This window comes from Nelumbo lutea, chromosome 1, assembly GCF_056320005.1.
Source record: "Nelumbo lutea isolate HS-2025 chromosome 1, American lotus-T2T, whole genome shotgun sequence".
NCBI classification, from domain to species: Eukaryota; Viridiplantae; Streptophyta; class Magnoliopsida; order Proteales; family Nelumbonaceae; genus Nelumbo; species Nelumbo lutea.
The window spans coordinates 188,831,398-188,846,853 of NC_142684.1; the positions used below are offsets into that span (position 1 = coordinate 188,831,398).

Sequence of the window (15,456 nt, forward strand, 5' to 3'; positions counted from 1 at the left end):
GTAGCCCATCCTCCAAACTCATAACCCCCAGCCCAACCCAGGTGCAGGTAGGATTTGATCCAAAGTCTCTTACAATCAGCAAGAGATCTTACCAACCAACCAATTGGCACTTTGCAATGAAATCCTTAAATCATTGAAGGAACAACATAAAAAAGAGTGGTCTAACCATCTCTCTCTCTCAATTACGAGGTTCTCTAACTGTTTGTGGCTGAGACTTAGGAATCCTACTGCCACCAAGGTTGGGGGCTATACTCTTTCCCTTGTATTACGTGAAAACTATTTTTCAAATGCAATACAATGAATATACATGTACTTAAACCAAATGTCATAAAAAATATTGAAGAAATTTAATTTATGATATATTATATTGGCCACTTTTATAACTTCTCCAATTCTATAAATACAATTTATTTACTAGGTAACTACACTCTTTGCCTTCACCAACTGAACCAGCTGGGGGACATTCTATATGAACCAAGTTAATTATTACATAGACATCCGCCCCATATCTAAGCTATATATTCTCTCATACGAGTTGCTCAAGTATAAGTGGCAATCCATGGGCAGGTCTAAGAGAGAGCATAATGGTAGGAGAGTGATGATAGGTAGGAGAGAGGGAGAAAGAAAAACTAGCAAGGATGAGGGTCAGAACAATCTTGTATTCCATCATGGCCAAGTTCCTGCCCACACACATTCTCCCTCCAAACCCAAAAGGCACGAACCCCATTTTGTACTTGCATCCCCCATATATGTCTCCCTTAAACCTCTCTGGTCTGAACTCGTTCACGTCGTCTCCCCAAAGAGCTGGATCATGGTTCATTCCCACTATGTCGATCCACATGTTGGTTCCGTTGGGGATGACAAAATTCCCAACTCGAATGTCTTCTCTTGCTTGCCTCTGGCTGTTGGGTCCCGCTGGGTATAACCGTAAAACCTCGTTCATAACCCAGCCCATCTGTAGTCAAGTTCATATATCGATGAGTAAACGCTATCTATCTCTGTTTTGAAAATTATTAATGATCAGTTGACACAGCTTACAAATCAAACCCATTAATTTGCAGGTGAAGAGGATCGGAGCTTACTTTCTTTAGTTGAGCAACCATTGTGGGATCCAAGGGCCTATCTCCAACTACTTGTTTGATTTCTTCTCTCAGCTGGTTTTGCCATTCTGGGTGCAAGGCCAACAGAAATAAGGTCCACGTCAGTGCCAACGCCGTGGTTTCGTGGCCGGCGAAGAAGAACGTCTTGCACTCGTCGATAAGCTCTTGATCGGAAAATTTTTTCCCTAGTTGACCATCGCCGGCGGACTTCTCTTCCAGCAGAAATCCCAGAAAGTCGTGTTGAGGATGATCCGCATCCACCACAGACATCTTCCGATTAGTTATCATCGATAAGAGCAGTTGGTCGACATCCTTGGATAATTTGATCAACTCTATGGTCTGCTTGAGGTATACGATATTGTTGAAGGGAACTCCCACCAAGCGATTCGACTTGAAAAGAGTAAGGTGCATGGCTCTCAATTTCGTGGACACTTCCTGGCCGATTCCGTAGTCGACGCCGAAGGCTGCCCTAGCTATGATCTCCGAATATGTTCTCATGATGTCTTTCTCGACATAGATTTCTGGCTCGCCGGAAGCGATGAGACTAGTCCACCGGTCGATCATCTTAGTGGCAGACTCCACCATCATGCTTCCCATAGCCTGCAGGTGCGGTTAATTAATGAGTACAAAAGCAAAAACACTAACGTAAGGTAATTAGAGGTTTTCCGATTAGACTGCTTAAAGGAAAGGTCATAAAGAGATGATAATTGAGAGAAGGGATTGATATAAATTTTGGATGCTTTAATTATTCAATTATATGGTTTTAAAATTCCATATATAAAAACAGCTGAATAATTTCAATCAAAATGAAAATATTTCTTTTAGCATTAATCCGATTGAAACTATTCTGATCAAACTTTGGTAATTTATCCAGTGTTGGTATTCGTAGCAGCTGCTACGGAGACGCACTGGAATGTATATATAGGTAAAGGTTTTTAAAACCGACGCGGAGAACGAATTGTTCAGGGGTTCGGTTCCCGGGTCGAACGATCGGCCCATTCAGATAAAAAATTAAAAAAAAGTAAAAAATGGTCAAAATCGTTCCAATGGTTAACAGGGTAATTTTGGCCATGTAATGCATATATTAATATAGGAAAAATCTAAGATGTCGGAAAGGCATAATACCGAAAATATATACTTCTACCAATCAAGTGCCCATTCCAACAGCCTTGCATCAAAAATATCTCCCTACTCTGCTTTATTTTATGGGAAGACTAATGTGAGTTCAAATCTGTGCCTCACAAGGGAGCGCCTCACAACGTCCCACAGCACATCTCCGCCCTGTGTTATGAACATCTCCTGATAATACTATCAGTCTCAATAATTCATCATTGGGAGAGTTCCCAATGATGAATATATACTTCTACCCATCAAGTGCCCATTCCAACAGCCTTGCATCAAAAACATCTCCCTACTCTGCTTTATTTTATGGGAAGACCAACGTGAGTTCAAATCTGTGCCTCACAACGTCCCACAGCATATCTCCGCACTGTGTTATGAATATTTCCTGATAATACTATCAGTCTCAATAATTCATCATTGGGAGATGTTTCCAATACATGATGGAGATGTATTATGAGGCATATATGTGAACTCGATCAATGCAATGCAATAATAATTGTTCGAACAGATTTTACAGATCGATTTTCAAAACCTCATGAATTTTGATGAAAATCCATATCATTGGTCACCACTTTTATGATGTCGGATTAGTATGATATCTTTTTCACATCATAGTTGATGAGCTCATTTAGAAGGACTTCTGCATTTTGATTGAACCCTTGCATAGAAGCAGATGGTTGAGCGTCTCTGTTCTGGATAAGCTTTTCCCAGTACCTTCATTCAATAATCATGAAAGTAGCACTCGTAATAAGGTGCCAACGGGTTGGCTGGTAAGGTCTAGTAGTGGAGATTTGGGAAAGAATCCCGCCTGCACTTGGGTTGAGGAATTTATGGATTTAAGGAATGACACGTAATACCAAATGAAAAATATATATATATATATATTTCTACAATTCTACACCTTTTTCTACATTTAATTTGTAGTATGCAGTTTTGGTCCCAATTGGGTACTACATATGCTAGACCTTGTTTGGTTAGTGGGTGAGAAAGACAAAGTACACTACATAGACCCATTGGCATTATTACGTTGACATTGTATGCCAATGGACCACATGTGCACCCTATTATCAACCCTTAACCTACTAATTAGGTCTAACATATAGCACACCGCCCCTACTGAGCTAAAGCCGATATCAAAAGAGGGATAGATGCTAACTGATCAAGCTAATATGTCACAACTGTTTTAAAAACCGACGAATTAATGGATATATGTATGTATGTAAACAAGTATCATATCAATCAAATAATGTATAATTATATCCTATATGTAATATATGCAGAGTTGCAGATACATGTATTTATGTTTAATTTATATTATTTAAATTATTTATTTATTATTTAAAAATACTAAAATTAGGATTTAAGACTAAAAAAGGGTTTTTTTTGAAAAAAAAAATAGTAGAACAAGGCACCTTCGATCTTTGGATGCATAGGTCTCAAAAAAGAATCTTAAAATCAGCATAAAGATCACCTTAATTAGGCAACCGGACACGAAGTTATGGACTCATATAGTGGTTAACCCATGACCCATGATCAGGTCAAACAAATCAATGGTTGAACCACCTAGATTAAACGGTTTTAACCGAATCAATAATTTTTCCTAAATTTTATGAAAATCAGACCTAAAATTAAAGGTGATGGTTCAAATGATTCAATAATCCAAATAAATTGCAGGTTGAAAACACTGATAGGTCATTGGCCTATGTTCTCCTACACAGCGTTTTTATGAGTTTCAATATATTTCTACCAATTGATTCAATTTTCATAAGAAACAAAGTTTAAAATGTTGGTTATAATAATAATGCAAACTCTTAATAACACAAACCCGGCCATTATTCCACATAGGGATACAAACAGATTGCATCGGATTTAAATCAGGATATATTTGAATCCAATCCAATATTGTTCATGTCGGATCTGTCCCAATCCAATCAAATTTGATAGGATTCGATTTGAATTCGAATCCAATCGGTAAGTTGATATTTGGATCTGATCCGATTCGACTTGCTTTCTTTAAAAATTAATAAATTATTAAAAAATAAAATATACTAATTTAAATAAAGTAAATTATTTTGTCATATATATTCATGCTTTTTATAAAAAAATAAATAATAAAACAAATTTATAAAAATATAATATAAAAAATATATTTATAAATAAATAAATAACATATATATTATATATATTTCTATTTATAACTATATAATGTATATCAGATGGCTCAAATGGGTGATCTGAATCCGATCTGAAGATTCGAAAAGCATGATCCGAATTCAACCAAATAAGATTGAATATCGAATCCATTTACACCCCTAAGTCCACAGATTCTATACTCGCTGAGTTCTGAATGAAGGACGCCTAATCAGGTTAACTGGTTAAATGTCGGCCTGAATTAAAAAAAAAAAAAAGAAATAAAATAAAATTCAAGCCGCAATACTGATTCCTCCACGTGCCTCACTGAGGTGATCGACAGTTTTTAACTTTTTTTTTATCTTTTTTTATTAGTTTTTTTCTTTTTATTTTTTACGCGAACTTTTTCTTATCTGAATGTCGGCCTACAGAAGTTTTGAGAAATAAGGGAGCATGGCCATGTCGACCGGTTAAAAAGAGCTACAGCTCTTCCCATGTAGTTAAGTGTGGGAGAGCACTTTTATGTGGGTGTACCGTGTACCCCACTAAAAGCCCTAAAGACCGGAAAAACGATCTTTGGGAATTGATGGAGAATTTTGAATTCCAGCTCTCCCCCTATAAATCACATCCTGTCCATAAATTTAGCATCAATTCACGGCCAAGATGCATTTCCCTGTAGTCTCTGTTATTTTGCTTTTCAATGGCCAAAACCATCATCTTCAATGTCAACAATAATAAACTATAACCATAGGGTGTCTTCTATTTTTCTTATAAAGATGCCTTAAAAATGATGTTGTTTGTAGAATAAAAATTCAAAATAATGAATTAGATAAAAGCCTCTAGACTTTTTGTTCGCCCCACAGGAGAATTTGTATTGGTGTCATTTGAGAACATTTTCTTGTATTTGTCAAGATTCAAAGTAATGACATGTATAGGTTCGTAGCGGCCGATGCTTATCATGCCAGTGACTTTTCGACACATCTCTATAGAGGTCGTATCAGGTCAACCACTGATTCAAAGGATAATCAGGCCTTAAATGGCCCCTCTGAACCAATTTCAAAAAAAAAATAAATAAAATATAAAAAAAAAACATCGATACAGACTGATACGCCCTACCAGCCTATCTGCCTGTATCGATATTTAGAACCGTGGCACTTGTCATTAGAAGATATTTCCAATACATCCATGGATGTGTTCTGGGGTGATCATATATGGGGCACCGATGCCAATTCCACTTAGACTTACGGTGCCTCACACCAACCCCATATTACATTAGTTGTGAATTAGAACATCTTCCCATGACCAAAAACATTAAATAAAGGGAAATATTGTCAATGCATAGTTGAAAATGCTGTGAGGCACATTGTGTGAAGAACAGATCCAAATTCAGTAAAACTATGAAAAATCTTAGGCTCGTAATTTTCGAAGGCCCAAACTTTTACGGTTTAATGTATACTACCTCTGTGAGTGTAACAGAGAGAGAGAGAGAGAGACCTTCAAGTTGTTTGGCAAGAATACAGGTGTTATAGTGTGCCTGTGGTGAACCCAGTTATCTCCTTCCAACATAAGAAGTCCATTTCCAAACAAGGGTTTCCTGTCCTGTTTAAACACATTGGGCTTTCCCCACTTCTTGCCTATAACGCCTGAAGACACCTGTGTTAGAAACTCAGGATCTGCAATATATAAGAATGGCTCTATGCCAAGCCAATAGACGAAAACTTTTCCTGCAAAAAGATAACAAACCAATTTAAGCAAAACCAAACCAAAGTAAAAGAAAGTGAAGAAAACAGAAACACACATATGCTAGGACCAAGTTGCAGCGCCACTGCATGTAATTCAAATAATCATGAAACCATCCGTTTTCAGATTTGATTGCTGGAATGTTCACGTTGTATTGGGGTCGCAACAAAGTACTTGACCATGAACATGAACACTCCAGCCCCAGAAAGGTTTGGTGCTCTGTTTTAAATTTGAAACAAATGGCAAGCGTCCAACTTTTATTGGATTGTGTCTCCAGGATAGACCTGAGCCGAGACTGAGAAAGTGGTCGCAACAGATGAGAACCTGAGTAATCAATCTCGTGAGACATGGCAATAAATTGTATTTTTGAAAGCTAACTTACCGTGTAATTCTCTCCACTGAGAAAAATAGGGAAAAATAATTGGGTAGATTTCATGGCTGATGTATTCCAAAGAAGGTGAAGAAGAGCGAATCTTCTTCTTGGTCATCGTCATTTCTCTGATGTTCCCCAGAGGAAAACATGGAATGGGACCTCCGAAACCACTCTTTCGGAGCTTATTATATGCTCGAGTGGGCAAAACCCAGCATATGAAGAATGCTTTCCAGAGCACGAAGCTGAGAAGGATTGTCATGGGTAAGCTAAGAGGTTTGATCAGTAGCTGATAAAGAGGCTCCATCTCTCCCTATCTCTATCGTATGTTGTTGGTGCAGAAGCCATGAATAAATTAAAGGGGTATTTATAGAGAGAATTAAGCTCATTTAAGATCGTGGAGTTTGACTTTGTGGAACATCTGTCATAATTAATAATTTAATCTAATTCACGAATAGGAGTGAGAGTCGTCCTGGTCCTGGTTAAATCACCTACGGGAAAAAGCATTCATTTCTTTCTTTCAGACTTTTTTGTCTTTATTTATTTGTCATTGTTTGTTCTACGGCGGTTTTATATTATGGACCCTTCGTTCCACCTTTTATACGGTGTCTCCAATAAAAGCCCGCCACGTCATCTTAAAAAATAGGACTAGGAATTAACGGCAATTAGATGAAAAAATATATATATTCTTTTCATTGGAAAAGCTCCTCCCTCCATCTGTCTCTCTCTCTCTCTCTCACTCACTGCCACCGCAATTCTTCTCTCTCCTCTCTTCTTCTTCAATTCCCAATCTGTCAAACATAACCAGTATCAGATCGACCACCGTCAATTATTCACCAAGTTCTCTGCATTAGCTGCCATCGACGTTAACTAACCAGCCAATCCCATCAATCTGATTACCCATTGAACAACACCGTCGCCATTGGTAAAGAATATTTGCAACTAATAGCCGAAAAAAAGGGAAATGATGACTGAGTTATCGTGTCGTGATGAAAGCTTCCAAAACAGCTCAGTCTGTTTTTTCTTCGTTATCAACGTGATTGAGGTGGTATTCACAATTCTGATCACTGATATCTGTAGTTCGTCATTTGTGTATTTGTGTTTGAATGAATCCATGTTTTAAATGTGTCTAAAAAATTTCTATGATTCGATCATTTAGAAATAAGGCTGCATTTGTTTTCGGGGTATATGCACTTTTACATCGATATAGTTGAGATACGATGGTTTGGTGAGAGTGTAAAATATGGATAAACCATTGTCTATTTACACTCGTCCTGTTTGGTTAGAAGTTACCCAGTAAAGAAGAATTATTTGAAACTCAGCAAAAAGCTCTTAATCTTCTTCGACGTCAAAGCATAACCAACTACGAGTTTCTGCGGATGCGGAAACCCAAGACCGATGGAACACGACTGTGAATTCCTGTCGTTCTCCTTCTCCCCCTCATTTCGATCGGAGGTCTCTCCGTTAAACCTCATCGTTGAAAACGCCCACAATAACAGAAAATGTTCGATTTGAAAAACACAAGGCCCCTCGAAACGAGGAACTGCAGATCGAGGTCTGTTAAAGAAAATCCTAAAAATGTGAATCCATAGCTTCCGCTTGTTTTCGTCTCCGCTTGCTTTTGTGTTGTATTAGAATTGATGTTTTCTGATGCGGGATGATTTGAACTAACCTATGAAATGATTACATGTGGACCTCACTCAATACGGGCAACATCTCAACATCATAGCCTAATCACGACTAAGTAACGAGCCTATAGAGAAACTCGCTACGACATATCTCACTGTGGAGAGAGCTCGCTACAATACGAGTTCCAGATTCCCCGAGCTACCGAGAAGGGAATACTCCTGCTATTTTAGCTCGCGAGCTAGAAAAACCAGCTCGCTCCAGCCCTTAAATGGAAGAATCATTCCAGTGACCAACCTTAACAAAGGGAACCCCGAAGTACTACTAAGCTCGCTACAAAGTAGTTCGCAAATGAGCAGCGCGAACGTTCTCAAGAAGCTTCTATCTGACAAATCAACAGTCTGCACCCGCATCTCTTGGCAGGAGGAGGCGTGCCTATCCCTTTGGGACGTGTCACTCATCCGAGCAGGAAGTACATTATAACGATCACCTGCGCAATCCTAGCGGGTAACGGCCGCGACAGGGGTCCAGTGGCGGTTACGCCCGATTTCACAGTAGCCCCCCTATAAAAGCCTCTGAGGCAAAGGAGAAGGGCTCTCTCTCTCAGACTTTTGAATACTTTCGCATTCTCATATCCTCAACCTGAGTCTTTACTTGCTTGCCAGCTCATCTCTCGAGCATAGTGATAAAGCATGACCTACACTCTTAGCTTCCGCACTCTCTTTTTTTTCTTTCCCCAACGTTCTGACTTAAGCTTCGGAATATTCCCACTAGGTAAATCCCCGGGAATCCTTCTTTCCATCTTCTTAGGTGCCGTCCGTTGCCAACAAGGAGCCAACCAGCAGCCAGGTAGGAGTGTCCGGATCATGCCGCATCATTTGGCGCCGTCTGTGGGAATCGCTTCTAAAAGCCTTCCTCCAAACTTTTACAGCACAAGGATATAGTCACAACCATGTTCCGAATGGCGTTGGGATGAAGCTGATCGATAGTGACGTTAAAATGGTTCAGCACCTCCACTATCAATGGGTGCAGAGGGAGATGCGGGCCAGCCTCGAGCTGCTCCAGGCAGATAACTATCTCGTTGGGACCATGCTCCCACGGGAAGTTACCGGTGGGAAGGTAGTAGACAAGGTCCCTGGGAAGGTGGAAATAGTCGATTAGAGACCTAAGTCTCCCCGCTGTCATGGAGGAAGGGCCAAAAGTATTAGGCTCCCTTCCCCGAGAAGTGGAGGCCCCGTCACCGGAGGTCTCCTGAGCCCCCGAGACCTATTCCCAAGCTCCCCCCAAACTCGAGGGAGCATCATCATTCTGGCCACCACCCTGGTGGCGACTATGGTACGGGTACCCAGACATGACTGATAGTGATCGAGACTCACCGAAAAGGACAAGACAAAGTGAGGAACTCGAGTAGACTTGACAGGTGTGCGACCTTAGAATCCGATGACAGCAAGATGGTGTGAGGGAAAATGAGACCCAGAGGGCCCTCCTATTTATAGTCTCCACGCCTCCGAATCAACGGCCCAAATCAAGGCAGATCCGACAGTTCGTAGGTGTACTGTCCTAACGCCTCCTGAAACCAAAAGGCAATTGGATGCATGTCTCCCATGATTGGGGTAATGAAGGCTGCACGACATCCAGAGTTAAAAGCCACACCGACGCGTTTTCGAAATTCGAAAGGCCAGAAAATCTCTTGATTCACGCGAACACATTTAATGTAGGCAGTCAACCATGTTTGAATTTCAGTCAAATCAATCCGTCACACTTCATGAACTCCTCATGATAAGGCAACACTCTTAGCTCGAAGAGTGGGGGGAAATTGATGGAGGATGATTTGACCCGACCTATGAAATGATGACACATGGACCTGACTCAGCATGGGCAACAGCTCAGCATCATAGCCTAATCACGACAAAGTAACGAGCCTATAGAGAAGTTCACTTCAACATAGCTTGCTATGGAGAGAGCTCACTACAATACGAGCTCCAGATTCCCCGAGCTACCGAGAAGGGAATACTCTTGCTATTTTAGCTCGCGAGCTAGAGAAACCAGCTCGCTCCAGCCCTGAAATGGAAGAATCATTCCAATGACCAACCTTAACAAAGGGAACCCCGAAGTACTCCTAAGCTCGCTACAAAGTAGTTCACAAATGAGTAGCACGAATGTTCTTAGGAAGCTTCTATCTGACAAACCGTACCGATCAGACTGCGCCACGTCTCTCAACTAACGATGTGGCCTCTGTCCTTTCGATAGTCTGCAACCGTGTCTCTTGGTAGGAGGAGGCATGCCTGTCCCTTTGGGACGTGTCACTCATCCGAGAAAGAAGCACGTTATAACGATCACCTGCGCAGTCCTGGCGGGTAATGGCCGCGACAGAGGCCCAGTGGCGGTTAAACCTGATTTGATAGTAGCCCCCCTATAAAAGCCTTTGAGGCAAAGGAGAAGGGCTCTCTCTCTCAGACTTTTGAATACTTTTGCATTCTCATATCCTCAACTTGAGTCTTTACTTGCTCGCGAGCTCATCTCTCGAGCATAGTGATAAAGCATGACCTACCCTCTTAGGTTTCGCACTCTCTTTTTTCTCTTTCTCCAACGTTCTAACTTAAGCTTCGGAGTATTCCCATAGGATAAATCCCCGGAAGCCAGCCAGCAGCCAGCTAGGAGTGCCTGGATCGTGCCGCATCATTTTCTACTTCAGATTTGACAAAATAAAGTAGAAGGTCACTAGACTTATAGCGGGAACTTGGAGTTAGGCGAAAGGAGAGGAGTGTCAGTTAGCAATGGCGAGAGAGAGAGAGAGAGAGAGAGAGGCAAAAGGAGAGGGTTGTCCCTTCGGAGGTGGGTTCAGATCTGCCGTTGCAACTGGTTGCAGTAGCGGTGATGGTGAAGAATCAATTTTTGGTTAAGTATCGATTTTTTGGCTAACTACCTCGTCATTTGGTCTGCTTCCAAGTGGTCGATGACTCAGGCCGAAGTGCCGAGCTGACCAGGTGGCGAGCTGCCTATGAGGTGTCAGGCTGACCAGGTGCCGAGTTGCTTGTGAGGTGCTGGGCTGACTAGGTGCCGATCTACCTGTGAGGTGCTGGGCTGACCAGGTGTCAAGCTACCTATGAGGTGCCGAGCTGCCTGTGAGGTGCTGGGATGACCAGGTGCCGAGCTGCCTGGTGGCGAGCTGAATTGATGAGCTTTGTTGCTCTTTAGAGACCTGCAAGGAACCAAATGTCAGAGGACCCGGGGTGGCTAACCCAGCAAGGTCGCTCCGATGCTTAAGTCAGTACTCTCATAGTAAACTGCGAGCTAAAGATCACAAAGTCTAAGAGCTAGAACTTGCTTACTTGCTTGCTTGCTCCCCTCTTGCCATTGGGGTTGGTGCCTTTATATAGGCATTGTTTGGCATGAGCTTCACGCACCATATCCGAGATTTCTGCGAGGTCGTCTAAGTGGTTCGGGATTTTTGGAGATAACTACCATGCACGTTGACCACCCTCCAGATCGTTCGATACGTGGGCCAACTTCCAAGGACCGTGGGAATGTTAGGATATGCATGCCAAATTTGTCAGTGAGCACGTCTCGTAGGTCGCCAGTTGGCGCCTGTGCCAGGCCGCCAGGTTGCACCAGGGCCAAGGCCGCCAGGTGGGACACCATCAACTTGGCTAAGGCAACTTGTTGCCAAAGTGGTTCCGGGTGTCACCTAGTTGTTCCAAGGTGCCATGTGTCACAATATCATTGGAGGGCCAAATCCGCCCTCATCATTTGCCCCCCACCCCCGAGCCAAAAGTAACTCGGCGAAGGGAGTAGATTTCTCCTTTTGGCCTGGAATGAATAATTCGATGAGCTCGTAAGCGTCGATTCAATTCCTTAGGCTCTAGAAGTGACTCTCAATCCGCTCCTTGATTTTGCCCATGCCAAAGAGGTGATTGGGTATTCACTAGTTCGGTATTTTGTCCGTTAGACTCTGGGGGCGACTTGTAGTCCACTCTCCTTGACCTTGCCCATGCCGAAGAGGCGACTGAGTCTTATGTGGTATTTTAGCCCTTAGGCTCTAGGAGCGGCTTGTAGTCCACTCTCTTTGATCTTTGATTTTGCCCATGCCAAAGAGGCGACTGGGACTAGTATGCCCATGTCGAGGAGGCGGCTGGGACTTATCATAGTGTCGAGGTCTTTTATCAGTCCGCCAATTCGTGCCTGTGCCAGGCTGCCAGCTCGCACTTAGGCCAAGCCGCGCTAGGTCGGCTCCTTAAAGCTAACGGTTGTGCTGCATCTGCCTCGTTAGTGACATCGGTTACCCACTCCTACAAGAAGCTACTAGGAGCTCGACCTACGGGGCAACACTATTGACTTTAGGTCACTAGTTTGCATGGAAGCCTTGGAAGGCTCGACCGGAAGGGGCGTCCATGCAGTTTGTTGGTCACCTACTCCTGTGGAAGCCATGAAGAGCTCATTTTTTTAAATGGTACCTCGCGAAGAGGGCTGATGAGGCTTTGGTAGAGTTGCTTAGTCTTTTAGCCATCAACTTCCTGCATAGTCTTTGAGTTCATAAAAAATGGAAACTAGAAAGTGAGAGCTTTTTGTTTCTAAAAGGTGAGAACTTAGATTTCTGGAAGAAGAGGACTTGGCCTTTCAGAGGATGAGAACTTAGCTTTTTGTAGCATTTCCCATAGATGGCGCCAATTGAAGAATCAATTTTTGGTAAAGTATCGATTTTTTGGCTAAGTACCTCGTCATCTGGTCTGCTTCCAAGTGGCCGATGACTTAGGCCGAAGTGTCAAGCTGACCAGGTGCTGAGCTGCCCGTGAGGTGCCGAGCTGCCTGTAAGGTGCTGGGCTGACCAGGTGTCGAGCTGAATTGATGAGCTTTGTTGCTCTTTAGAGACTTGCAAGTAACCAAATGTCAGAGGACCCAGGGTGACTAACCCGACGAGATCACTCCGATTCTTAAGTCGGTACACTCATAGTAGACTACGAGCTAAAAATCACAAAGTCTGAGAGCTAGAACTTACTTACTTGCTTGCTTGCTCCCCCTTTGCCATTGGGGTTGGTGCCTTTATATAGGCATTGTTTGACGTGGGCTTCACGCACCATATCCGAGATTTCTGCAAGGTCGTCTAAGTGGTTTGAGATTCCTGGAGGTAACTGCCATGCACGTTGACCACCCTCCAAATCGTTCGACACGTGGGCCAACTTCCAAGGACCATGGGAGTGTAGGATATGCATGCCGAATTTGTCGGTGAGCACGTCTCGCAGGTCGCCAGGTCGGCGCCTATGCCAGGCTTCCAAGTCACGCCTGGGCCGCCAGGTGGGACACCATCAACTTGGCTAAGGCAAGTTGTTGCCAAAGTGGTTCTGGGTGTCACCTAGTTGTTCTGAGGTGCCATGTGTCACAATATCATTGGAAGGCCAAATTCGCCCTCAACAGACGGAAAGAGAAAAAAAAAGGGAGGAAGAAGAAGAGAGAGAGAGAGAGAGATAGAGCGATTGAGCGAGCAAGAGAGAAGAAGAAGAAGAAAAAGAAGAAGAAGAAGAGAAAAGGAGAAGAGAGAGAGAGAGAAAAAGTGAGTAAGCAATGTAATATCGATGTATAAAGTTTACCCCGATTCGATTTTCCACCCCAAACAAACGTAGCCTAACGAAAAATTAATTTTCACGATGACATGGATGAAATTTAAGGAAAGGCCCATTATCATCTCCATCACTCAAATGTACACAACATATTATATACTTATCTAGTTAGAAACACTGCACGTCTAAAATATATTAATTAGTATAAAACCCATCATATAAATCCTTTGCTCCACCTTTTTACATGCCTCTAATAAAAGTTTGCCACATCATCTTAAAAATGGGACTACGACTTTCTTTGTTTGCTAAGATTGCATACAAATGTGTAGAGTGCATTCACGTTCATACAAATTCAAAGTTGCTTTAGTTTTTTATTGACAAATTTATTCTTTATCTAATATTTTTAATTTTAATGTGTGAAAACTCATTCTTTGATTGGAATCTTTTTTTTTTTTGGATGCAAATATATCTTAAAATTTATAAAAAATTTAATACATAAAAGTTTTTTTATCAAATACTAGCAAAATTGAACCAAAGTACATATATGCACTAAACCAACATTTACACTTTTCCCTAACGGTCATTAAATCATTTGGATCAGAAAAATCCTTTTTCCTCCTGATATAATGGTGGGACAGAGGTTGGAATAAGGACTAACTAAGATTTTCCGGTCTTCAATTTGAGTTGGGTTTAAGAAGAATGAACTAACGTCCAATCGGAGTAGCAATGCTGGTAGTCGATGGCAAAGGGAGAATGGAAAACCCCGGGACTGGGCTCATGACCAATGGAAATAAGGAATTTAGTGTTGAGTGATGTAGGATAATGTAAAGGATGGCCCACAACTGCTACACATCTGAAAATGGCTGGTGATGAAGGTAGAACTGACCGCCAATGAGATCGTGACACTGTGCCTACCTTGGAAAATTTAGAAGTAACCTTGGACACCCCGGTAGCACTTCGGTCAAAGGCCCCTCAATGGACTCTGTATCTCGTGTACATCGTCCCTGCATATTCTCTACATCAAATCAGAAGGTACCATGTCAACATCCTCTCATGCGCGGATCTCAAATATGCTAGTGAGATTAACATATATTTCAAATGTCCACTCCTTCTATCTCGTTTTTAGTATATTAAAATTTATACTAAATTTTAAAATAAATAAAAATAGGGGTTAAGGGTTTTTCTTCCCTCTTAGTCAAATAAAAAAAGGATTTGCTCTCAACGAACAGAGTCCATTACGTTCGTCATCTACAGTGAATCGACTAAACTACTAACACTTGGAGAGTGGCTAACCATACAGACAATGGTAATGGAAGAAAGAGTAGGCACTGAATTCTACACCTTCCCGCTGAATGGAATAAGCCCAAAAATCAATCCCATGGCCTCCTTGGAGATACTCCCTGCTAGGATTATACGCTGAATTAGGACTCCGTTCAGCGTATATCGTCTTTGTATAATATCTTTTTATCCCTTCCTTATCATGTATAGTTCAGATAGGAAAGATATGTTTGAATCCCTATAAATTTAGGAGTTCTAGTTGTCATAAGCTTAGGAGATTTGATGGGTATAATCATGTATACTTTTGAATTCTCAATGAATAAGATAGAAAGAATCAACGGAAAAAGCTCTGGTTTTACACTCCCTCTGGTCCTGTTATGGGATAAGTCCAAATATTCTAAGCTCTTGGGAAACTTCACCTTAGTCGCAACAATGTTCTGTTTGTTTTGAACAACGCCCATACATCTCCTGTAAACTTGTTCTTAGTAAGATAGATTGCTTCTGCATTGAAATGGCTTAGCGATTTGGGAATCTT

General features: G+C 41.8%; 1 protein-coding gene across 1 annotated transcript; it reads right to left on the reverse strand.

Annotated features, from left to right (window-relative positions):
• Nucleotides 1-330: 330 nt before the first annotated feature.
• On the reverse strand, nucleotides 331-6,762 carry LOC148879947 (cytochrome P450 734A1-like). The gene is made up of 4 exons (XM_088966582.1): nucleotides 6,475-6,762; nucleotides 5,847-6,076; nucleotides 1,083-1,700; nucleotides 331-955 (listed from the first exon to the last, which is right to left on the reverse strand). The coding sequence occupies exons 1-4, from the start codon at nucleotides 6,722-6,724 to the stop codon at nucleotides 527-529; spliced, it is 1,527 nt and encodes a 508-aa protein (XP_088822708.1). The 5' UTR covers nucleotides 6,725-6,762; the 3' UTR covers nucleotides 331-526.
• Between the last annotated feature and the right edge of the window lie 8,694 nt (nucleotides 6,763-15,456).

Coding starts and splice junctions, on each gene's coding strand:
- LOC148879947 (XM_088966582.1), bottom strand. CDS start 6,724: ATGACAATCCTTCTCAGCTTCGTGCTCTGGAAAGCATTCTTCATATGC. Junction 1,701..5,846: donor TCTTGCCAAACAACTTGAAG/GTCTCTCTCTCT, acceptor CCGCACCTGCAG/GCTATGGGAAGCATGATGGT. Junction 956..1,082: donor TGGTTGCTCAACTAAAGAAA/GTAAGCTCCGAT, acceptor ACTTGACTACAG/ATGGGCTGGGTTATGAACGA.